This window comes from Notolepis coatsorum, assembly GCF_963971535.1.
Source record: "Notolepis coatsorum genome assembly, chromosome: 17".
In the NCBI taxonomy this organism is placed as follows: Eukaryota; Metazoa; Chordata; class Actinopteri; order Aulopiformes; family Paralepididae; genus Notolepis; species Notolepis coatsorum.
In genome coordinates, this window is record NC_140181.1 from 91,811,939 (window position 1) to 91,836,833 (window position 24,895).

General features: G+C 42.0%; 1 protein-coding gene across 1 annotated transcript in view; it reads right to left on the bottom strand.

Annotated features, from left to right (window-relative positions):
- LOC311244142 (semaphorin-3G-like) overlaps positions 1 to 24,895 on the bottom strand; it is a gene marked incomplete at both ends in the record, with an annotated part of 169,666 nt that overhangs the window by 91,763 nt on the left and 53,008 nt on the right. Inside the window, 1 exon segment of the mRNA XM_084333550.1 lies at positions 8,771 to 8,833. Within this exon segment, the coding sequence (XP_084189676.1) occupies positions 8,771 to 8,833 (63 nt within the window).

Consider the following 24,895-nt stretch of genomic DNA (forward strand, 5'->3'; position numbering starts at 1 on the left):
GGCACATAAGTTGAGAACCACGCTGCTTCGAAACCGTGGCGCTCAACCTTCTGAATGTGCCACCCCTACAAACAGAAGGATGCCTAAGACAGGGTCAGTAGAGATGTTTTTTTACAGCACAGACATGCTCCTAGAGCTGCTATTGCAGACCTCGCACTGTGATTCGCTGACACATGTTTCAGCGAGTGGCACAATCTCCTCACGATGCCCCCCGTAACCTTGCATTCCAAAAGCATCACCCTGCTTTGTTTACATCCCATCGATACATCGTGCCAAGCAATATGAATGAACTCGCAATCCTGCAACAGCTGTTACTAAATCACTGCTACAGTACGTTTTCCCCCATCTCAGGGAGCAGCCAGGCCGTCCGTTGGTTTGTTTGTTTTTCATTCGAACCCAGCTAATCCCGATTGTTTGTTTGCAGAAATAACAGTTTTACTAACGGACGGTGACATTTATGTCAGTTCCAAGAAGTTCCTCGCCGTCTCTGAACTTTTCTGTTTTACGTCAAAAGGGATAGAAATCTGACAACAGCGCATTCATCATCAGCCTTGTCCAAGAAGCGGACGCTCCTCGTTGGAGCATGATTATAACCAAATGTGCGGAGGCGAACACAATGCATCACTGTGGCCTGGGCCCTGTTTCTTGTACCTGGTTCAACTAAGTCGATCAAGATGTCATTATCCAGCTTCAGTTAACCCGATGTTTGAAGCCGGGATTTTCCTGTTCCTCGAAGGTGGATTCAGTCTCGTTAACTCAAGCCAGACTTGCGACCCAGGCTAAATGCGCGCGGCCGCTTCAGTTGAAAAGCCAGCACGTATCGATAGCAGAGAATCTGATTCTCTAGCGGCATTGATTGATTAATTGATTTAGAACTTTATTAACATATTGCAGTACGGCTCAATCGCCTCGCCGACAAGTTAAATGCGTTATCTATAGGCTAATTTCAAGTCCCTCATTACCTCAATCAATCAGATTATATTTCTTTAAACTTGCCTGCTGGATTGAATAATCAAATGAGATCTTGCTAGCGAAAATAATTAGTAAAACTGTTATACAGAATAACGATACGGCTCCCTTACCCATTGATTGATGTATGGTCGATCTTTTACTTATCTTCTCTGTGGTCTAACGGGTTGTTCTTTTGACTTTCACGCAGACGACCGGGGTTCGAGACCCAGTCGTCTCCTTCTTTTTGCAATATAGGAATAATTCAATTTGGTGCACGTTGAGAGCTATATAAAGAATGACATCCTCAATGCATGTAGATTTATAATATTTTAACTTAAAACTATGCTACCTTTGCGTATAATCATTAATATTATATTCCAAAAATGTATATTGGAAAGACAGGGTTTCGAACCCCGGTCGCCGGGTTGCCAGGATTGAGCACTACCGCTGAGCCACTGTGCCAGATGGGATAAATTCATTGTTTATACATTAATGAACGAGAGACCCGTGTTTAGAATATTCTTTGTTTTGAATGAAGTTTTATCTCTTTATCCTCATTCATTAATGTGACGTCAACGGCTCATTCAATTTCTCAAATCCGTCAAACAGCGCATCTCATCAGACATCTTAATCCCAGTTACAATTAAAATAACCACATAATGTGTACATCGCACGAGCGAGCGCCACGGTATATATAACGTGCATTATTTAGGACAAAGTGAATTTAGTATCAGCATTTTGGGTCTATTTTACATTTCAAAAGCCCCCTCTGGAAGAATGGAGCACAAAAACGTAATTCAGAATGGTATAATGCAGATCGTAGACTGTGGGAATAATTTCAGGAAACGGGCTGTCACTTCTTTGCGGGGGCGTGGCGATGGTGCAGGCTAACTTGAACTTAAACTCTGCTTTCGACCAGGCTCAAACTTTTGGATCTGTTGTTATGGTGATTTGGAAAATCCAGGTACGGGGAACCGGAAAGTCCGGCTAACTCAGTCATCCAGTTAAAGTTATCCGGCTAACTCAGTTATCCAGGTACGAGGAACGGGGCCCTGCTCGTGAGTAAAACAGCAACAACAAGAAAGTTAAACCATTAAAAGATTATTAAAAAACACGTCATGCTATCAAGTTGTTTTGACACTGCTGTGCCTGGGGCAAATCATATCAAATCAAATGTATTTGTAAAGCCCGAAAATCCCAAGGTAATGCCCCCATGGGCTGGACAAGTCTTCTTTAAACAAGGCAAGAACAAACATCACAATAAATCAAGAACAAAATCCACCATAAAATCCAAATATGCAACACTGCAGCTCACTAAAAACCTAGCAATAGGAAGAAAAGCACCACAGGCGATGTGGAGGAGAGAAACCTTAGAAGGGCCGTTCAAAGTGGGATCCCCCAACTTGGATGTCGGTGATAACACAGTTTTGCTATGGATGACTATCCGATGCCGCCAACTAGGGTTGCACGATACAACAATACTAGAAAAGTATCGCGACACTCAAAAATACTTTTAGATTAATAGCCTGATGCGTATTTTCTATTAGTTCAGTGGATACGTGACCGGAGCAGAGTGTGTGTGTGTGTGTGTGTGTGTCAGTGGAGGCTGCTGACCAAATTTTTAGGTGAAGCACAAATTATTATATTATATTATATATTAAATAATATTTTTAAAACATCCCCCACTGTGTGTCAGTGGACACAGATGAAAACATATTAACATTAGGTGACAGCGGACTTGACCAGATGAAAACATATTAGGTGACAGCGCACCTGACCAGATGAAATCATATTAGGTGACAGCGCACCTGACCAGATCAAAACATATTAGGTGACAGCGCACCTGACCAGATCAAAACATATTAGGTGACAGCGCACCTGATCAGATCAAAACATTTTAGGTGACAGCGCACCTGACCAGATCAAAACATAATTAGGTGAAGGTGACAAGGAAGCCACATACTCATACCCCCCCGACACTCAACTAACCGCCTCGGACAGTCCTTCATACCAGTGGCCATCAGGCTCCACAACAGTGGGCAGCGACTGCTGCCAGACATCGACCTAGAACTAATAGGAACCCAAGTAGGACAATAACACTACCTTATGCATACTGCACCTTATGTGGATACTGTGAATAATGAATAATGTATATTTCAGTTAGTTAGATAGTAAATTATATTGACCTATTTGTTTACACTGCTTGTGTTGTTTTCACTACCTGTACCCCCCCCCCCCCCTTCCCCCATGCTGCTATGATGCCTGAATTTCCCCAAGGGGATCAATAAAGGAATATCTTATCTTATCTTAAAAGGAAAGATGAAATTACCTACCTGGGTTCCATCCTATAGAGGCAAATCTTTCCTGTGACAAAATGGGATCCAATGTAATAAAACTAAGTCAACCAACGAACTAGATTCCTGTACCGGATCTCCTCTCTGGTAAACAAGAATACCTTGAAGACTCTAACAGGAGCACTCATTCAAGGGTACTACGACTATGCTTGCACCTCATGGTACCAAAGCACCTCAAAGGCACTAAAAACAAGATTACAAACATCACAAAACAAACTGGTCAGACTACTGCTTGACCTTACTCCTAAAACCCACCTCACCCCTGTCCACTTTGATAACCTAGGATGGCTTAGAGTAGATGACAGAGTACAGCAACTTGCAATGGGCCTGGTCTACAAGATACACGACTACACCACTAAGATACCCATGTGCATGTCGAAATACTTCCCAAAGGTCAGTGAATACCACGACCACAACACCAGAGGGAGTTCCACAAATCATGTTCAACCCAGATAAAATAATAAAAAAAAAAAAAAAAAAAAAAAAAAAAAACGTTTTTTTTTAATAAAAGAAAATAGTCATAACTTAGAAATTAGATTGCATAGGTCTATGAATCGATATCGCGATTCTGTTTCGATTAATTGCCCAGCCCTACAGTGTGTACAGTAAGTTAGCTTGGTGATTATCATTGTGATGTAGGCTAAGCTGCCTAGCTACTGTTAGCATACAAGCACTGTAGCCTACTTACGTTTTTTCTGATCCAGATGCATAAATCCACTTCTTCATGTTGCTCAGTTGCTGGTTTATACTTCGGTCCTAATGTTGGTGCAAAGTTTAATTTAGCCTGACTTGTTATAGCTGTACAGCTTACTAACTACTAAACAACAACTTTCTCATAGTCTCAACTTTCACATAGTCAAAATGGGTCCAGCTGCATGTGAGGAGTATAGGTTTAGCTCGGGCCAATCTCAAGTTTCTCAAGTTTCTTTATTATTTGTCATACAGAAGTACAGAATACTTTTATACAAAATGCTTCTTTATGTTACATTTTGTATAAAAGTATTCTGTACTTCTGTATGACAACTAATAAAGAAACTTGAGAAACTTGAGATTGGCCCGAGCTAAACCTATCCTCCTCACATGCAGCTGGACCCATTTTGACTTTGCAATGCAGAAATCTCTGATTGGATTTGCAAGGCTGCCAATCATATTCAACCTCCGTGTATTGGATGTCAAGGGCTGTCAATCAATCAATCCTCCATTCAATGACAAGAGTTTAACTGCACAGACCGTGCTTAGATGAAGTTAATAGCCTATTTTGATTCGCTGTTATTTATTATTTATTTAACAATGGGTCACACCTGTGAAGTTTTCTTCACGAATAATTACTGCAGGCAATACTGCAGTGCAGGCCTGCTCAGAGCTGTACATTTTGGCCATTTTTGAAGAAAAAAAAAATCACTGGCATTTTTTTTACAGAGGAAAACATTTATAATAAAAAAATAATAATAATAATAATTTAAAAAAAAATATATATATATAGTTTTTTTTTTTTATATATAGGTATATGTAAATTAATAATAATTATGAATTATGAGTGAATTTGTGTTTCACGTGTTGTCATAGAGAAACCTCCACTGGTGTGTGTGTGTGTGTGTGTGTGTGTGTGTGTGTGTGTGTGTGTGTGTGTGTGTGTGTGTGTGTGTGTGTGTGTATGTGTGTGTGTGTGTGTGTGTGTGTGTGTGTGTGTGTGTGTGTGTGTGTGTGTACATTTGCTATAGGCTACTCTTTTTTTACACAAATTAGGCTAACAATCCTGAAGCCTATTTTATTCAAAAGGAAGATATTGATTTACATATGCATATCATTTACATTTAGTCATTTAGCTGACGCTTTTATCCAAAGCGACTATATATAATCTTTTTATATATATATATATATTTATATATATATATATATATATATATATATATATATATATATATATATATATATATATATATATATATATATATATATATATATATATATATATATATATATATATATATATATATATATATATATATATATATATATATATATATATATATATATATATATATATATATATATATATATATATATATATATATATCTCTCCTGTGCTGGCACAATCACACTAACATAGTGTGGAGTGGGGAAATAACACATAATACACGTAATAACTAATTTAGATTAGCTACAGTATATAGCTCAGCATTATTTTAGATTATTCAAGTTCAAAATAGCATCAAAATAATATTAATTAAAATAATTTCAAATGAATTCCATGTTCTGTCATCTAATATTAAATTCCATAACTTTTTGGGTTTTTTGCCGTGGTATGGTTTTAGAACCGGTATTACTTGGCTGGTATGTGTATCGAAGTCAAAATGTTGGTATCGTGACAACACTACTGCCAACACTCGACATACAGCGCTATACCTCTTGTGCCTTATTGCTTAATTATGTTCTCATTGTAATGAACAGCAGTCATAATCTATTCATAATGGGTTTATGTTGTCCGGCAGCGTGGCTACATGAATAGAGCTCCGGACTCATGATCGGAAGATCACCGGTCAAGGCCGTTGTCGGAAAGTGGTGTTGTTGTCCAGCAGGGGGCACTCTGTCCTCGGATGAGACGCTAAACCGAGGTCCTGACTGAATCTCGGTCGTTAAAGAACCCAGGACGCCTATCGCAAAGAGTAGGGGGTTCCCCCGACGTTCCTGGCCAAATTCCCAATCAGGTCTCTGACATCAAGGCCACCTAATCATCCCTTCCCCTTAATTGGCTGATATCAATCCCTGTCTCCTGAGCCGTTCAGCCATTGTGTAGTGTGATGTGTGCCGGGTGCCAGTGTATGGCAGCCATTGAGCCTACGTAGCTCAAGGTTGGGTGCTACCAATGGTGGTGAAGGAGGCAATTTCCTTTTTTTTTTATTATAATTATTTTTTTTATCTACTTTTTTCTCCCATCCCAATTTCGTATTGTCCAATTCTACCCTCCCCTGTCTCGAACGCTGTTAGGCCGTGCCTCCCACAAGCCGGCTGCAATGTGGACGAAGCCTTGCATCACGTGTCCCCTCCGGTACACGAGGAGGCAGCCGTCGCATCTTTTCACCTGTACAGCGCAACCTCTCAGCGGCGAGGGTCTGCGTGGGAGGGACACGCCGCCCTCGTTGCTTCCTGATTCTGCTGCGCAGGCGCACCAACCGACCTGTAGGAGTCGCTGTCCACAACTTCCGATGCCCACCCCACCAGCTTCCCACCCCTAATACTGCCAATTGTGTTAGTATGAACGACCAGCCAAGCTGGTAGCAACGCCGAGAGCTGGGCTCGATCCCAGCATATCCTGCATTAGTGGCGAGCGCATTGCCCACTGCGCCACTTAGCCGCCCTGAAGGAGGCAATTTCCACCCTACATTGTGGGGAGCGCTTTGAGTGTCTAGAAAAGCGCTATATAAATGTAATGAATTATTATTATTATTATTATTATTATTATTATTATTATTATTATTATTATTATTATTATTATTATTATTATTATTATTATTATTATTATTATTATTATTATTATTATTATTATTATTATTATTATTATTATTATTATCTCAGAAACACTTGGAAAGTCTTTATGAGACCCAGCCTATGAGGAGAGACCTACTTTCACCTCCCTTGTTTTCAGAAACTCATTACAAGAACATGACCCTCCCCATGTCTCTATACTATAGTCATCACTGTACTCTTACAGATTTCATTAGAGAGACGGCACTCCCTTCTGCTGGGCTAGTAATGACTTTTAGAGTGTGTAGTTAACTATATTGTGGGAGGTGTGTGTGTGTGTGTGTGTGTGTGTGTGTGTGTGTGTGTGTGTGTGTGTGTGTGTGTGTGTGTGTGTGTGTGTGTGTGTGTGTGTGTGTGTGTGTGTGTGTGTGTGTGTGTGTGTGTGTGTGTGTGTGTGTGTGTGTGTGTGTGTGTGTGTGTTGTAATAACACAGGATGTGTTGTCCCTCACTAGACACATACTGTACAGATGTTGTTGTTTTTCAACTCACCCATAACATGCCTATATGTGTTAGGGTAGTACAACTACCCCTGTGTTACTAACAGTGTAGATATAGTGGATAGTGTAGATAGAGTATAGAGTGTACAGTATATAGTGTAGATGTAGTGTAGATAGAGTAGAGTGTAGATGGAGTAGAGTGTACTGTAGATAGCTTCAGGGTGTGAAACCAGCGTGTCCTTGATCTGTCTAAGTAGCTATTAGAGACTGGAAGCGCACAGCTATTGCTGGATGAATTCCTTCACGCTGCCATCAGAGGAGTTTCCTGTACGTGGGGAGGTGAGTGTGTGGGAGTACAGACTAGATGTCTGCAGGGTAGGGAAGTGAAGTGTCAGAACCGCTTAGCCTAACGGAGCACTGAACCGTCTGCAGGTTGTTCTACTGAAGGTGTTGATTTACGGACGTCATTTCAGGACAGTTTTTTTTAAAGTCTGGGTCGGGATGATGGGTCACAGGACAAAGTACCCGGGTGAGACAATTATTTTGAGGAAATTGATACTCAGAGCTTTCCGTCTATAATAAGTTAAAGCTTTTGTGTCATGACCACATAACCATAGCACTAAAGGCACTAAAGGCAGTGTTTTGGCACACGTCATTTCAGGACGGTTGTTTTGTCCAAATCTGGGACCCGAAGGAGGGCCGCAGGTAGATTATCAGAATAATTTTGAAGCAAAGGTTACAGTTATCGAGGTCAACTTCCCGCCAAGTCCCTACAATGTAAAGCAGAATGAATAAAAAACAACCTCAGGGCTCCTGAGCTCACTCTAGTGCCCGCTGATGTACCTCAGCATATGGCTGTGATCACCTTGGACGCCTTTGGCTTTGTTGTACTAACTACGCGTCTCAGCTTTTTTGGACGCACTCAGTTGAAAAAGTTTCAACTTTAGCCGCGGAGCGCACCGACGTCAATGTCACCTACTTGTCGACGGACCAATCAAATCAACAGAGGGGAGGGATTACAAATCTGAGGTATCTGAAGAGAAATCGACGGCTGGCGATGTTGAAAACGTATAAATAGTTCCCAACTATGTGTGTGCTTGTGTGGTGTGTAAGTGACACTCATTTATCATTTTAAAATACACTACAAGCTAAATTATGGTGTGTTGTTAATATTAATATCTGACATGTTGAAAAACACCTTTTGTCTTCTTTTTTTGTTTTGTTTTTGAAGCCGTGGAGAAAGAATATATTTTCAGAGGTGCCTTTGTCCAAAAAGGTTTGGGAGCCACTGCACTACACTATTCCAGAGAGATACAGTACATATCTAATATAACAATGATTGTACAGTAGGTTCTGTTTAATTAATGATTGGTATCATTATAGAACCCTGCTGAAAGTGAAGGGGACAGAACAGAACAGGGTAAGTCAGGCAGGTAGGTGGAGGGCGGGGCATGACAGAAGAGGAAGATCATGATTGGTCACTTGAGCAGCCCGTCACTCACCTGTGACTCCCTCCCCCTATCCAAGCAGTCCTCTCTGTTGCCGGGTAACGGAGGCCAATTGATCTGTGAAAGCAGACAGAAGGGAGGCAACGTGATTAATGACCTCATAACTTTGCAACATGGTAACAACGATAGAGCAGTGATATTGCAACATGTAATTGCGGCGTGGGGGTTTACATAGACCTTATATGATGTTGTAAATCCAATTAAAAACCAATACTGGGCCCATATGTCATTAAGTATGAATATACACATTCCTTCTGAAATCCACGAAGGAACAATTATGTGTAGATTGGTCCGGGTGGATCTTGCCTATATGAGGAGTAAAATAATGCAACAGGGAAGCAAGTAGCTGTTCAGAAAACATGAAAGAGTGGCACTTCTGAAAAGGCTTCGGCTCTATAGGGGTCACAGTGGCTCAGGAGGTAGAGCAACCGGAGGTTCCCGGTTCTATTCCCGCTCCTCCCGGGAAGCGTGTTGAAGTGTCCTTGAGCAAGACCCTAATTGCTCCTGATGAGCAGGTTGGCACCTTGCATGGTTGCCTCTGCCATCGGTGTGTGAATGTGTGAGTGTAATGGGTAACGGGTAATGTGAGCAACAAATTGTAAAGCGCTTTGGATAAAAGCGCTATATAAATGCAGCCATTTACCATTTATGTGAATACCTCGGATGATGAACCATATAACTCTGTTTTAAGCTTTCAAAAGGAACAATGATTGTCTAAAGATGATGCGTGTTGTGTTCATTCATAGTTAAAGGAACACGCCTAGAACCCACCTCACCCCTGCCCACTTTGACAACCTAGGATGGCTTAGAATTAGGGATGTCCGATATTATCGGCCGACCGATATTATCGGCCGATATCGGCAGTAAAATGTGATATCGGAAAATATCGGTATCGGTTTAAAAAAAATAAAAAACAATAACAATATTTGTTATATATCCAGTGAAATTATTAGTTACCTGAAATTATTCAGTTTTTTGGACGGGGAAACCCTGCATATATCGGTATCGGTTGATATCGGTTGATATCGGTATCGGAAATTAAGAGTTGGACAATATCGGAATATCGGTATCGGTAAAAAAGCCAATATCGAGCATCCCTACTTAGAATAGACGACAGAGTACAGCAACTTGCAATGGGCCTGGTCTACAAGATACACTATACGACTAAGGTACCCCTGTACATGTCAAAATACTTCCCAAAGGTCAGTGAATACCACAACCACAACACCAGAGGAAGCTCAACAAATCATGTTAAACCCAGATTCGGCTCAAACAAGGGACTAAACACGTTTTGCAATTATGCCACATCAATGTGGAACGTCCCTACCCAAAGCTGTAAAGGAATGTGAATCCCTACCCACATTCAAAACCGCTCTAAAAGAGCACCTACGGGAGACTGTAATTCGAAACTGGCCACCGTAAATGTCCAAACCCTCCACCCCCTCCTAATAGACAGTCTCCTCCCCACCATATGTATTCTCTCCCCACCGTATGTATATTTCTCTCCCACCCACCGTATGTATATTTATCTCCCACCCACCCACCCCCTCCTAATGTACAGTCTCCTCCCCACCGTATGTATATATTCTCTCCCCACCGTATGTATATTTCTCTCCCACCCACCCACCCCCTCCTAATGTACAGTCTCCTCCCCATTATGTATATTCTCTCTGTCAGGATCTATGGGGAACAGTACTGTATTATTTGCATATAATATATGTCACAAATGTAACAGTACTATATACCTGTATGGCATGTATGTCCCTATGCCATAAATGTCATGATGTCATGTATGTTGTGTATGTCATAAATGTCACTATGAATCGAAAATGGGGGACCCTGATGAAAACAAGACAAACGTCTTTCTCTGGTCTGCATCCCCTTAACAATTGTGTGTATTGAGCCGTACTGTATTGTACCCATTCTGCAATCTGTTAAATAAAGTTTTCATTCATTAATTCATTCACGCCAACATTATTAAGAATGCACTTACCGTCTTCTCCAATGTCAGACAAGAAGATAAATACCAGTTTCCTCTCAGTGCGTTCAGTAGAAAGCTATCTGGCTGAAAACCTAGCCTAGCTTAGCACAAATTACCAACTAGGCTAGCTTTGTTAATTTGTGCTGCTAAGCTAGCCTGCAGCTGGATAGCTGTCTACTGAACACACAGAGAGAAAATTGGTATTTATCGACTTTGGAGAAGACAGTAAACTTCTCACATCTCTCATAATGTTCCTTTAAAAGCAGCAGAGGTCCAGTATTTTCTGGTAACACATTCACACTACAAGTGATCTGGATTGACTTGACAACTGCAAACACATGGGATGTTCCAAAACATTTCAAAACAAAGGTATGTGGTTCTTCAGTGTGAGGCATCAGCTCCCTCCTATTCTGAGACATATTATCAACAATAAGATTATATATGATATATAGTGATTTACATCGAGTAATGTAAAACATGGCACATACTTGCACATGCACACACACACACACACACACACACACACACACACACACACACACACACACACACACACACACACACACACACACACACACACACACACACACACACACACACACACACACACACACACACACACACACACACACACACACACACACACACACACACACACACACACACACACACACACACACACACACACACACACACACACACACACACACACACACACACACACACACACACACACACTTTAACACACTCATGAGGCCATCTGGATCATACAAGCTCTTGATTAAATTTACAACAGAAGATAAGATCAGAAGCACATCCAACTGCATGTGGTTAGAAAAGCTCCTCTTGTCCTGTTTCTACTAAATCAATAAGAAGTGTCTCCTTCCTCACAACCAAGTGGAAGGATACGTGAGGTCGGTGCATCAGGCTAATTTGGTGCTACATGCCACTTGAATCCGCTTCAAGGTCCTTGACCTGGGGGATATCGTGCAGCGAGGGTAACAGCTCCCTCCTACCTCCAGTCAATGGTCTCTAACTACACACCCTCAAGACCCCAATGATCCACAATGGTGGAACGAACTCCCCACCACAGTCAGGACAGCTGAAACCACCACAGACAGGACAGCTGAAACCACCACAGCCAGGACAGCTGAAACCACCACAGACAGGACAGCTGAAACCATAACAGTCAGGACAGCTGAAACCACCTCAGTCAGGACAGCTGAAACCACCACAGTCAGGAAAGCTGAAACCACCACAGTCAGGACAGCTGAGACCACCACAGTCAGGACAGCTGAAACCATCACAGTCAGGACAGCTGAAACCACCACATTCAGGACAGCTGAAACCACCACAGTCAGGACAGACAGCTGAAACCACCACAGTCAGGACAGCTGAAACCACCACAGACAGGACAGCTGAAACCATCACAGTCAGGACAGACAGCTGAAACCACCACAGTCAGGACAGACAGCTGAAACCACCACAGTCAGGACAGCTGAAACCATCACAGTCAGGACAGACAGCTGAAACCACCACAGTCAGGACAGACAGCTGAAACCATCACAGTCAGGACAGCTGAAACCGCCACAGTCAGGACAGCTGAAACCACCACAGCCAGGACAGCTGAAACCACCACAGTCAGGACAGCTGAAACCACCACAGTCAGGACAGCTGAAACCACCACAGTCAGGACAGCTGAAACCACCTCAGTCAGGACAGCTGAAACCACCACAGTCAGGACAGCTGAAACCACCACAGTCAGGACAGCTGAAACCACCTCAGTCAGGACAGCTGAAACCACCACAGCCAGGACAGCTGAAGCCACCACAGTCAGGACAGCTGAAACCACCACAGTCAGGACAGCTGAAACCACCACAGACAGGACAGCTGAAACCATCATAGTCAGGACAGCTGAAACCACCACAGTCAGGACAGCTGAAACCACCACAGTCAGGACAGCTGAAACCACCTCAGTCAGGACAGCTGAAACCACCACAGTCAGGACAGCTGAAACCACCTCAGTCAGGACAGCTGAAACCACTACAGTCAGGACAGCTGAAACCACCTCAGTCAGGACAGCTGAAACCATCACAGTCAGGACAGCTGAAACCCGGCCAAAAACACACCTCTTCAAACTAAATCTGAAATAATATCTGAAAGAAAATTTTTTATAAATACTAACCCTCTAACATATGTACCCTAATAATACGCTACTATATGTAGGCCTATACTACTAATACTGCAAATGCTCGATGGCGGACAGTTTAGAAAAGCATTGACACATACACAATCAAACATGCACTAACAAAACAAATGGTTACAAAAATATACAGGTTCTTGCCAGTAGTTTTTATACAAGCCAATTACAATAGCGATCTACAGTACAGGAATGGCGTCTGTGTTTCCCCCCCAACGGAAGCGTGATCGTGTACAATTTACAATCTAGTAATTTAGCTGACGTGTAGCACTTGTGTCACTAACAGTAACAGCTGTTCGCCACGGATCAGTTCTAGATTCGAATGAGGAGAGGAGTAATATACCCAGTTAAAGGAATAGTAGACCAGAGACAAGGTTATAACAGTGACCGGTATTTTATTCTTAACAGCAGCGCTAGCTAGACAATTGCAATACATACAGTGAGTAACGTGGAGTAGTGTGAAATATCCCTTTTTAGGTTCTTTCTCTAACCACTCCTTCTTTCAGGAGGGTTAGTTCAATATCATGTTATAGGTTGATTGGATCAACACATTTGGTTCGGTTCGACTCCTTCTCTCAAGAAGGTTAGTTCGGTATCAGGTTCTAGGTTGATTGGATCAACACAATTGGTTCGGTTCAGACGTCTCTGAGGTTATCACTAGCTAAAAGCTAGGTTTAAGATTGGACATTAGATGTATCCCCTTTTCGTGAGCAACTCTTTATCTTTTCTTCTGCAATTGCAGATCAGTAAACTCTATATCAGTTTATCATTTCAGTTCGGTAGGTAAGTGTTTAAACATATTAATTTAAACCTTTAAGTGTGCAGGGAATGCAAGTACCTTATTAGGTGAAATTACCCTTCAAACTCTTCCTTTGCAGGTGTAATACCAACAAAGTACCAATGGAAATATTCAAGGTTATAGGAATGCAAATACCTTATTAGGTGAAATGACCCTTTAAACTATCTTTCTTTACAGGAACACCATCAGCGATTCAACTATAATCAATATGTTATCAATGAGATTCAAGTATCTTACTGGGTGCATTGACCCTTTAACTCTTCCTCTTTACAGGAGAACATCAGTGGTTCAAGTATCTTACTGGGTGAATTTACCATTTAACTCTCCCTTTTTATAGGAGAAATATCAGTAGTTCAAGTATCTTACTGGGTGCGTTTACCCTTTAACTCTCCCTTTTTACAGGAGAAATATCAGTAGTTCAAGTATCTTACTGGGTGCGTTGACCCTTTAACTCTCCCTTTTTACAGGAGAAATATCAGTACCCATATATACAATGTGCATCAATCAAATACAAAATACAATATCAAAATACAAAAGGTGAAACGGGGTCAAAAGCCCTTGGAAGTCCTTGTGTTCAAGTTCAATCAGTTTGTATCATAGAAAAGGATATGAAGGTCCTTGGAAGTTCTTGTGACTCAAGTTCATTTAGTTCGTTAATTCCTGATCCACTTCCTCACTGGGAATGAGGAAGGTAATTCACAATCATACCAGACTGTTGAGGCAACAGGGGGTAACAGATCAGGCTCCTGGGTATAGCCCTGATCTAGATCTGAGGTTCTTAGGGTTGACTCGCCATCTTGTGTCGGTCCGGCACACTGCCTCGTCCCGCGTGGGCACACGTGATGAGTGGTGGTCGGTCGGGACTCCTGGGAACTCTTCCCGGGGGTGGGAACGGGGTGGTAGAAAACCTGGCCTGCATAACAGGCATTCAGAAAATAAAAGCTATTTACCATCTTTCATTGCTTTATCATCTTTTCATTGCTTTTAGAATGAATAATCAACCAGGCTACTTTTGGCTATGCTAAGCTAAAGTAGGCTACAATATCACAGCACGTGGGAACGTCCATTTGACTTATGCTAAATTAGGCTAAAGTGCACTAGCACATGGGAACATTCCTCACATTCCATATTAAACTCTCAAAAGCAGTTGAAATGTATATAGACCATGTTCTTATCATACAGCATATCAATACAATTATAAGTACTTCTGGCGGCTACGTGGCGTAGTGGGCAAGGCGCTCGCCACAAATGCGGAGACGCTGGGCTCGCCTGTTCGAGCCCAGCGCTCCACATTGCTTTCAGTTTAGCTGGTCGTTCATACTAATACACATTGGCCGTATTAGGGGGTGGGAAACTGATGGGTGGGGATTGGGCATTGTGGACAGCGACTCCTACAGGTCGGTTAGTGCGCCTGCGCAGTAGAATCAGGAAGTGTCGGGGGCAGCGTGAGCCTCCCACGCGTTACTCCTCGCCACTGAGAGATCGAGCTGCGCAGGTGAAAAGATGCGACTGCTGTTACCTCAAGTACCGGAGGGGACTTGTGCTATGTATGACTTAGTCCACATTGCAGCCGGCTTGTGGGAGGCAAGAAACAGCGTTCGTGACAGGGGAGGGTTGAATTGGATGATACGAAATTGGGATGGGAGAAAATATAGAAAAATGGGAGAAAAAGCGGATACAAAAAAAAAATTATAAGTACTTCTGAAATGGTTTCTTTCTAGTTTCCATTTAACCAAATTGAGCTTGGAGCTTCGCTAGCATGACTCAGGATGAAGCTACATTATTAGCTAGCATACAGTTCGCCGACGTGGCTCGTGTCGTGCGGATAACGTTGTTAGCCAATTAGCATTGAGCTAGCGATTTTATATATTCGACAATGAAACAGCACAATATTGATGAAACTCACCAAAACCGCCTCTGGAAGTGGTATGTTCTTTAACAGCAACAACCTCTTTGGTTTTGTAACTGGGGGAATCTTTTATGACTGTTTGATAACTATTTTGTGGTGCTAGTTCATTTCGGTTCTATCAGCATTCAGTATCTGGTCATTCTCCGTCAATCTCTAATCTCATCTGCCTGAGGCGAGGCGTGAACTGCTCACCTAACTCACGTTCTGAGGTAACTTAAAGGGGCAGTGAGGCAATTCAAAGGATTTGGTCAAAAGCGTTGTTAACCTCACATGAATATACATATAACCCAATAACATTAACTATTTATGTTCTTATTCAATGGCATTAACTATTTATGTTCCTATAACTAAATAGTTATGAATCTGAAACCTGGGTTACAGACGCTTTTACAGTGACTAACAGATTGTGAACAACATGTCACCAGGAGGCAGCTCTGCCAGCTAAGGGTCAGTGGCGTTGTTTGTCAAATAATATTGAGCTTGAGTGTTACACTCTGAGTCCATAGTAGAATAGACATATTAGCAAGATAGGAGGTGGTATAATAATAGTAGCACAGTATTACGGTACAAAGACAGTAAGAGAGTTACTTACTCTCTCATTGTGTTTCTAAGACCCTAAACATGGCAAATCTGTTGCTCAATCAAATAAGCCTCCTCTACTTTTACTGGTATAAGCAATTTTACTCATTCCAGTCATCTCACATAGTCCGAGAGGTCTGCTTACTTTCCCAGAGTTGGTGATGAAAGTAGCTAGAAGGGAGTTCCACATCTCAGTTCCTCCTTGTCTCTACATCTCTAACAACATATCTTGCTACACCTCTAACTACATTTCTGGCTACATCTCGGACTACATCTTGGACTACATCTCTAGCATCCATTTGTGACCATCTGGGTTCTCTTTTCAATTTTACAACAAACTATTTGAAACTAGGGCTGACAAACTCAGCTGCCCTGTGATTAGAAACCTCCCGGCTCCATCGCCTTCTGCCAAATCAATAAGTAGCTATGTCTTTCACCAGCATGAAATAAGGATCTGGTTTCAGACGGTGGAAATGGATTTCACACTACTATCCGCTTCACCGCACCGATTTATTCCATTCATATCTTGATTACAATGGATTCGAATAGCACTTTTATTGATAAAGTGATCTAGCAGAGGTAAATGGGAAACATTAACACTATTATGTTCTATAGATTTTGTTCTCTAGATTGCTTGTAATTGAGATAAAGTTAACATCTGTTATGTATTTTTACGTAAATAGTTTTGGCATTATTATTGTAATGTCCCAATAATGTAATATTAAAATATATTCTTTATGTTAAGTCTGGTAGATAGAAATGAACTCATTGTAAGTCAAAATACAGGGGCTACCATTTGAAGTTTGGACCACAGAGTAGGCCTTTAAGTTTGGACCACAGAGTAGGCCTTTAAGTTTGGACCACAGAGTAGGCCTTTAAGTTTGGACCACATAGTAGGCCTTTAAGTTTGGACCACATAGTAGGCCTTTAAGTTTGGACCACAGAGTTGGCCTTTAAGTTTGGACCACAGGGTAGGCCTTTAAGTTTGGACCACAGGGTAGGCCTTTAAGTTTGGACCACAGGGTAGGCCTTTAAGTTTGGACCACAGGGTAGGCCTTTAAGTGTGTGGTCCTGTAGTGACTAACAGGAGGATATTGTGACACAGTGAGGCCTTGTCTTCTGCAGTAGGAAACTGGCTTTGGCTAACAGAGAGAACGGGAACCGGACGGGTGACGGACCTGGCAGCGTTTCTGTGACTGACTGTGTTCGATTTTCATGTGGGTGCGCACATGCCTGTGTGCGTGTGTTTTTGTGTGTGTGTGTGTGTGCGTATGTGTGTTTGTGTGTGTGTGTACATGTCTGTGTTTGCGTATTCGTGCCGCGTCGTCGAGTGAGAGTGAAAGAGAGATTGATGCATTTCCAGAGAAGAACATGAAGAAAAATGTAGACAATGTGAACTGTGTTCTGTTACAGACAGAGGCTCAGTACATGAAGCTGGTCCAGGGATCATTGTGTAGCTCGGAATACAGAGAATTTCACATCAACACTTGGAATTGGTGACAGGTTTATCTCCCAAGTAATACATCAAACTTTATCACAGCCTACTGGAATGGACTGACTATAAATTGGAACTTGGCTTGATCTTGGCTCACAAAGGTCTAAGTCACTCACACATACATGCAGATGCGCCCACGCACACACACACACACACACACACACACACACACACACACACACACACACACACACACACACACACACACACACACACACACACACACACACACACACACACACACACACACACACACAAGCACAAACACAAACACAAACACACATAATACGTAAGTCACTTTACCGAACACATTGTGTCTATAAATGTTTCAACATCTTTGGGTCTGCAACTATTTTAAGCCTCCTGAGCTGTGAGCCAAAACCCTGCATGGCACCATAGCTGGGAATATTATCTTATTCAACATCCTGTCAGTAAACACTGAGAACTATCGGGGTAAAACACTAAGGACAGCAGACTCTTGATTGGAACTAATTCATGATGAATCGATGCCTGACTAAAACCTGGCTCGATATAGTATACACCCTAGCTTGCGGTGGTGTAACACTGTTGACACCTTGATATCACGGTTGAATAAGATCGAACGTCACTGTGAATCAGGATCTGTCTAAAACTTGGCAGGCCACGACTCGACTAAAGGAAAGACAGTCTTATCCATGCTTGACTGGAAGTGATTTTCTATTAAATCGGGGCATGTCTAGAGCGTGTCCCTCATCCAGACGGCTGGCTCATCTGGATAATGCCTGAGCAAAGTGAGTTTAATATGAAGCCAGGTCTAGAAACCTGGCTTGCGTTGGTCCAAACCAATAAAAAACTCAGGCATCTAGCATTATGACTAAGATCAATCCACTATAAATCAAGACCTTGCTCGCCATGGTCTGAGTCACATGGTGTGGCAGTGTTCCTCCCATTGGCCACGGAGTCACATACCTGCATATAACCCCTCTATATACTTGCACATAACCCATAGATCTGTAAGATAGCATACAATAATTCTGTATATACTGTACCATATATATATATATATATATATATATATATATATATATATATATATATATATATATATATATATATATATATATATATATATATATATATATATATTCTCACCGCATATACCTATCCTTATATATATATATATTCTCACCGCATATACCTATCCTTACCTGTCTGTACTTACCTGCACCTACCAGTCCTTTACCTTCATTTCAAATCTCTTGAATCTTTACTATATCTGCTGATGGGTACCTTTCACATTTGAACCGATTGTACCTGTGAATCGATACCGGTACCCAACGGTACCTTTTTTCGGTACTTTAGTCTCTAAAAATGTAATCTACCTACCTCAGTCGTGAAAAAAAAATATCCAAACTTCAAATAACTACACTTTCGACCGTTTTCGGCTTGCCATTGCCCCGACTGCCTTGTTGTTGAAGCAAGTCAAATCCTAGGTACGCGTATATTGTGCGTGTGAACGTTGACATGAAAAGAAAAAAGGTAAAAAATAAAGAAAATTAAATTTAATTAAAAAATTTTTTGGTATCTCACATGAATCGATACTCGGTAGTACCGACGACGTCCGACGTGTTTCGGTAAGTACCTTTAAAAGTACCGAATTCGGTACCCACCCCTAATATCTATATCAGTACATATCCTACTATTTACGCTGCAGGCCAGTCATACTGTCTCTATTTATAAAATACAACTCTGCACATACATCTGATTAGCACTACACTCAGTAGTACAAATTTATATATGTTGTACCCCGTTTAACCACCTGTACATTGTATAGCACTGTAGCAGTTTACTGCTACATTTGCACTCTGGTTGGATGCCAAACTTCTTCTCGTTGTACTGTACTTTGAGCTGTATACATTTGAAACTAATCTGATCTAATCTAAACATTCTGCATCATCTCACGTCAAGCTTCAGGGTAGTGTATCACTCTGTCGTCATACCACTAATCTCCAGTATGGATTAGACGGTGTTTGTTCATAAACTACAGCTTTAGGATATAAAATACACGCTGAAGACTATCGTTGCCCAGAGATCATCACATCAAAACACGTGTCCCTCAAAGCTAGAGGCAATTGAGACAAGACTTTTCACTTTTACAGAACAAAATACACTTATCGCACTTAAGTCTCGCTGACTAAAAAAGCATCTTCCAAAAAAACAGCACAACAGCACAACATCTAATGAACCCCCAATAACAGTGTCAGAGTATTTGAAGTGTCAGAGTCTTTGAAGTGTCAGAGTGTTTGAAGTAGGGATGTCCCGATCCGATCACGTGATCGGAGATCAGGGATGATCACATGATTTTCAGAAGGTCGGAATCGGCGAAAAAATCGTCGGAGTATTCTAAGTGTCAGAGTATTTGAAGTGTCAGCCACGTGAAGCAACTTAGAACAAATCCATTGTTAGGAAAAGATAAGAATCTGAAACATACTATAGTTAGTTAATTTTCAATACATATTTCAAAATAAGTAAGTTCTACTTATTATATATTATATATTACTCTCCTCTGCATTTGATCCATCCTGACCACATAGGAGCAGTGGGCAGCCACAGGCAGTTGTCTGGGCCAGTATATTGGCCAAGGGCAGGAGTGTTCCTAGCATGCATGTGATTCGGTGTGGGAGGAAACCGGAGTACCCAAAGGAAACACACAGAAATGCCCCCCGGCCTGGTTCGAAAAAACCAGGACCTCCTACGACCTCTGTTTGTTCCAAGCATCACCGTGGGTCCAAATGGCCTCGGTTACACTTCAGATACGATACATAAGCTAAACGAAGACTCATCTATCCAGGTCACAACCAGAGAATGCAGAAAAAGCAAACATTGGAAGCAAAACTACAGTAAACGCTTAAAAAAACAAACCAGTTATCTGCAAGCGCTGGAACAAACGATACAGCCTTTGTTCAATGCTAACCATGTGTAAAGGCCAAATAAAACAACTGTACATGTTTTACAAAAGCTGAACCTGAAACAAAAGATCCATATTGAACCCCAATCATATATGTTTATAAGAGAAAAGTGGAATATTTACAGCATAATCTGAAACATTTACACAGGCGTAAACGTTATTTGTTTTAGTTTCTTGGGTCAGTATGATCAAGGCTATCGAGCCTCTTCCCAGATCTGACATGCCGTAGTGCTTATTAGAAACGGTAGTGATTATGGGCTGGCAATCGCACCTCTTGTATTGATTTAATGGCTCCCTTCTACTTGCTCTCCGCCTCTCTGCGGGCGTTAGACGAACACCAGACCATCTGAATTACAGATTTGACTGCGCTTTTTTTAAGAACGTGTTTATCAGATTAATTGTGGAACGGGCGGATGATGCAACAAAGCTTTTAACGCTGGTTTGGATGTTGTTAATGGCGTAGGCAGAGGCCTTGCTGTTTGGATGTTGTTAAGTAGGCAGAGGCCTTGCTGTTTGGATGTTGTTAATGGCGTAGGCAGAGGCCTTGCTGTTTGGATGTTGTTAATGGCGTAGGCAGAGGCCTTGCTGTTTGCATGTTGTTAATGGCGTAGGCAGAGGCCTTGCTGTTTGGATGTTGTTAATGGCGTAGGCAGAGGCCTTGCTGTTTGCATGTTGTTAATGGCGTAGGCAGAGGCCTTGCTGTTTGGATGGTGTTAATGGCGTAGGCAGAGGCCTTGCTGTTTGGATGTTGTTAATGGCGTAGGCAGAGGCCTTGCTGGCAGACCGGTGTCAGCGATTTCACAGCGGTCGGCTCCTTTAGGACAGAGATTTACTAAATGAAAGAATGGGATGAAGGATGGTTTGTGTTTGCCAGAGTGGTGGGCTGAGGCGTTGATTTTAGGGGCGTTTGACTTGAGTGGTCGCTGTTCACCAAACCATAAAACACACTTACATAACCAACCGTTGTGTTCCTTTTCCCCGATTTACCGTAAGAAGACGCAGTCTGTGTGCAGTGGTGGGCGGAGGCTGTTCTGTTCTTGTGTGGGTGAAACGTTGTTTTAAACACTGTGGTGAAGTATATGTATGCTAGGCAGATTTTCTTTTGTGGCAGTCCACCACTATACGTCACCTAAGTCACCAGTACAGTATCGCCCCCCTTCATTATCTGTGGCTATTGCTGCCTCTCCACACTTGGCATTCTGTCTAGAATAAAAATAATACCTTAAAAAAATTTTAATTTCTGTTTAGCAGCAGCTAATGTTTTCAGAATTTACCAAGAATAAACATAACCAAGAATTTACAAATTTACCAGATTACCAAATGACATGTCATATTATTTTTCAACCAATCAAAGCTAATACCATAGACAATACCACCACGAATAGATGTCTCAAACTGATAGCTAAGATTCTGTGAGATGCACTGTTTTGTATGTTTCTTACCAGGCTGAGGAACACTCCAGGGATGCCCACATTCTACACCTTTATTTAATTGTGCTGTTTAGTGCCTGGCCTCACTATCTGATTCCACAGAAGGCTAAGGCTAAACCACAACAACGCTTCAACAAACCGTCTCCATTATAGAGAGAGAGAAAGAGAGAGAGAGAAAGAAAGAGCGAGAAAAAGAGAGAGAGGAGAGAGAGAAAGAGAGAGAGAGAAAAAAGAGATGAAGAAAGAGAGAGAAAGTGACAAACAAACAAAGAGAAAGAGATAAAAAAGAGGGAGACAAAGAGAGATAAATATAGTGAGAGAGAGAGAGCGAGAGCGAGAGAGAGAGAGAGAGAGAGAGAAAGAGAGACAAAGAAAGAGAGAGAGAGGGAGAGAGAGAGAGAGAAAATAGAGGCAAAGAGAGAGGAGAGAAAGAGAAAGAGAGAGAGAAAAGAGAGAGACAAAGAAAGAGAGAGAGAGGGAGAGAGAGAGAGAGAAAATAGAGGCAAAGAGAGAGGAGAGAGAGAGAAAATAGAGGCAAAGAGAGAGGAGAGAGAGAGAAAGAGAGAGAGAAAAGAGAGAGACAAAGAAAGAGAGAGAGAGGGAGAGAGAGAGAGAGAAAATAGAGGCAAAGAGAGAGGAGAGAGAGAGAAAGAGAGAGAGAAAAGAGAGAGACAAAGAAAGAGAGAGAGGGAGAGAGAGGGGGGAGACAGAAACAAACACACAAAGATAAAGAGAGAGGGGAGAGAGAAAGAGAAAGGGGAGAGACAAAGATAGAGAGAGAAAGAGAGTGAGAGAAAGAGAGAGGGAGAGCGATAGAGAGGGAGAGAGAGAGAGAGAGAGAGAGAGAGAGAGAGAGAGAGAGAGAGAGAGAGAGAGAGAGAGAGAGAGAGAGAGAGAGAGGGAAAATAGAGGCAAAGAGAGAGGAGAGAGAGCGAAAGAGAGAGAGAAAAGAGAGAGACAAAGAAAGAGAGAGAGAGGGAGAGAGAGGGGGGGAGACAGAAACAAACACACAAAGATAAAGAGAGAGGGGAGAGAGAAAGAGAAAAGGGAGAGACAAAGATAGAGAGAGAAAGAGAGTGAGAGAAAGAGAGAGAGATAGAGAGAGAGAGAGAGAGAGAGAGAGAGAGAGAGAGAGAGAGAGAGAGAGAGAGAGAGAGAGAGAGAGAGAGAGAGAGAGAGAGAGAGAGAGAGAGAGGAAAATAGAGGCAAAGAGAGAGGAGAGAGAGAGAAAGAGAGAGACAAAGAAAGAGAGAGACAGGGAGAGAGAGGGGGGAGACAGAAACAAACACACAGAGATAAAGAGAGAGGGGAGAGAGAAAGAGAAAAGGGAGAGACAAAGATAGAGAGAGAAAGAGAGTGAGAGATAGAGAGAGAGAGGGGGGGGGGCGGGGGGTCATCCAGGTTTTATCTGTTATATACGTCCAAGTGAGAGAGGGGTGACAGAGAGAGATGGATGGGAATTAAAGAATGTATGAGGAGGGAGAAATTAGGAACTTTATTTTACAAGTCTCTTTCATTTCCATGCCTCTTATCCTGCTTTCATCATCCTTCACCATATGCACGCACACAAACACACGCACGCGCGCACGCACGTACTACACAAGGGGGGATAGTACAGGATAGTCCTATCGTTGTTCTGTGTTTAATATAAATCAATGGGATAAAACACAGATGGAGCATTTTTATGACGTTATTGTTCTGCCAGTGTGCATGAAAAGCTGTTTTAATTAGGAATAAAGCACAAATTCATTTTAGTCATAACGGCGCGGTGCCACATCTTATTGGCCACAGCTGTCATTTAATGATGATCATTTGATTACAATCACCTGTTGTTTGCAGTCTGGTATTGAATACTGTGAACAGCAGTAGACTATTGGTATTGAATACTATGGACAGCAGTAGACTTCTGGTATTGAATACTATGAACAGCAGTAGACTACTGGTATTGAATACTATGAACAGCAGTAGACTACTGGTATTGAATACTATGGACGGCAGTACACTACTGGTATTGGATACTATGGACAGCAGTATACTACTGGTATTGACTACTGAGAGATTCAGGGTTTTTCATATGTGTATATAACGTGAATAACCTATATAGATATTAGTTTTAAGAGGACAGTATCAGTCGTGTGTGTTAGCAGCAGACTAATAGCAGCGAGAGAGGATTTGGGCTGTGCCCCAAGGCCGGCAAGCAACAGCTGATAGCCACAGCGTTTTGTTTTGGGTAAGCGATGCCGGTAATATCAACATCGCCGTTGCTATAGTGATTTGGATCAAAAGTGCCGTTGCCATGGTATCGTGTCACTTAGTAACGAGAAAAGGGGGCGGGCCCCCGTTGTTAGGGGAAAGACGTTATGAGCTGTGAGTTCTTCAGAAGACAAATTAGACTAAGACACAAGGCTGTACGAGCAGACGTGGACAGAGAGACAGAGCACTAACTAGAGGGTGGTGGGAGGGGTGGTGGGAGTTAGCTTTGGCTAACAGGGAAGGGTTTTGGCTAACGACGAGGCCTCAACCACCATTGGACTAAAAGCAGAAGAGACGGTAGAATAATGAATTCGATATATTCTTCAAGGACCTTTCAGAACTGTGTTTCCATCTTGTGCAGAGTATGTTTATGAAAATAAACATCATGATCTAAGGAAAGAGATCACATTGCCAGTGTCGTTTCTTCCGATTACAGATGTACCAACGGGGTTTGATACAGTGTGTGACAGCCAGTGAGCTAACCGAGTACCGATGACACAACGCAGAGGAAAGTCACGGAGGAGAA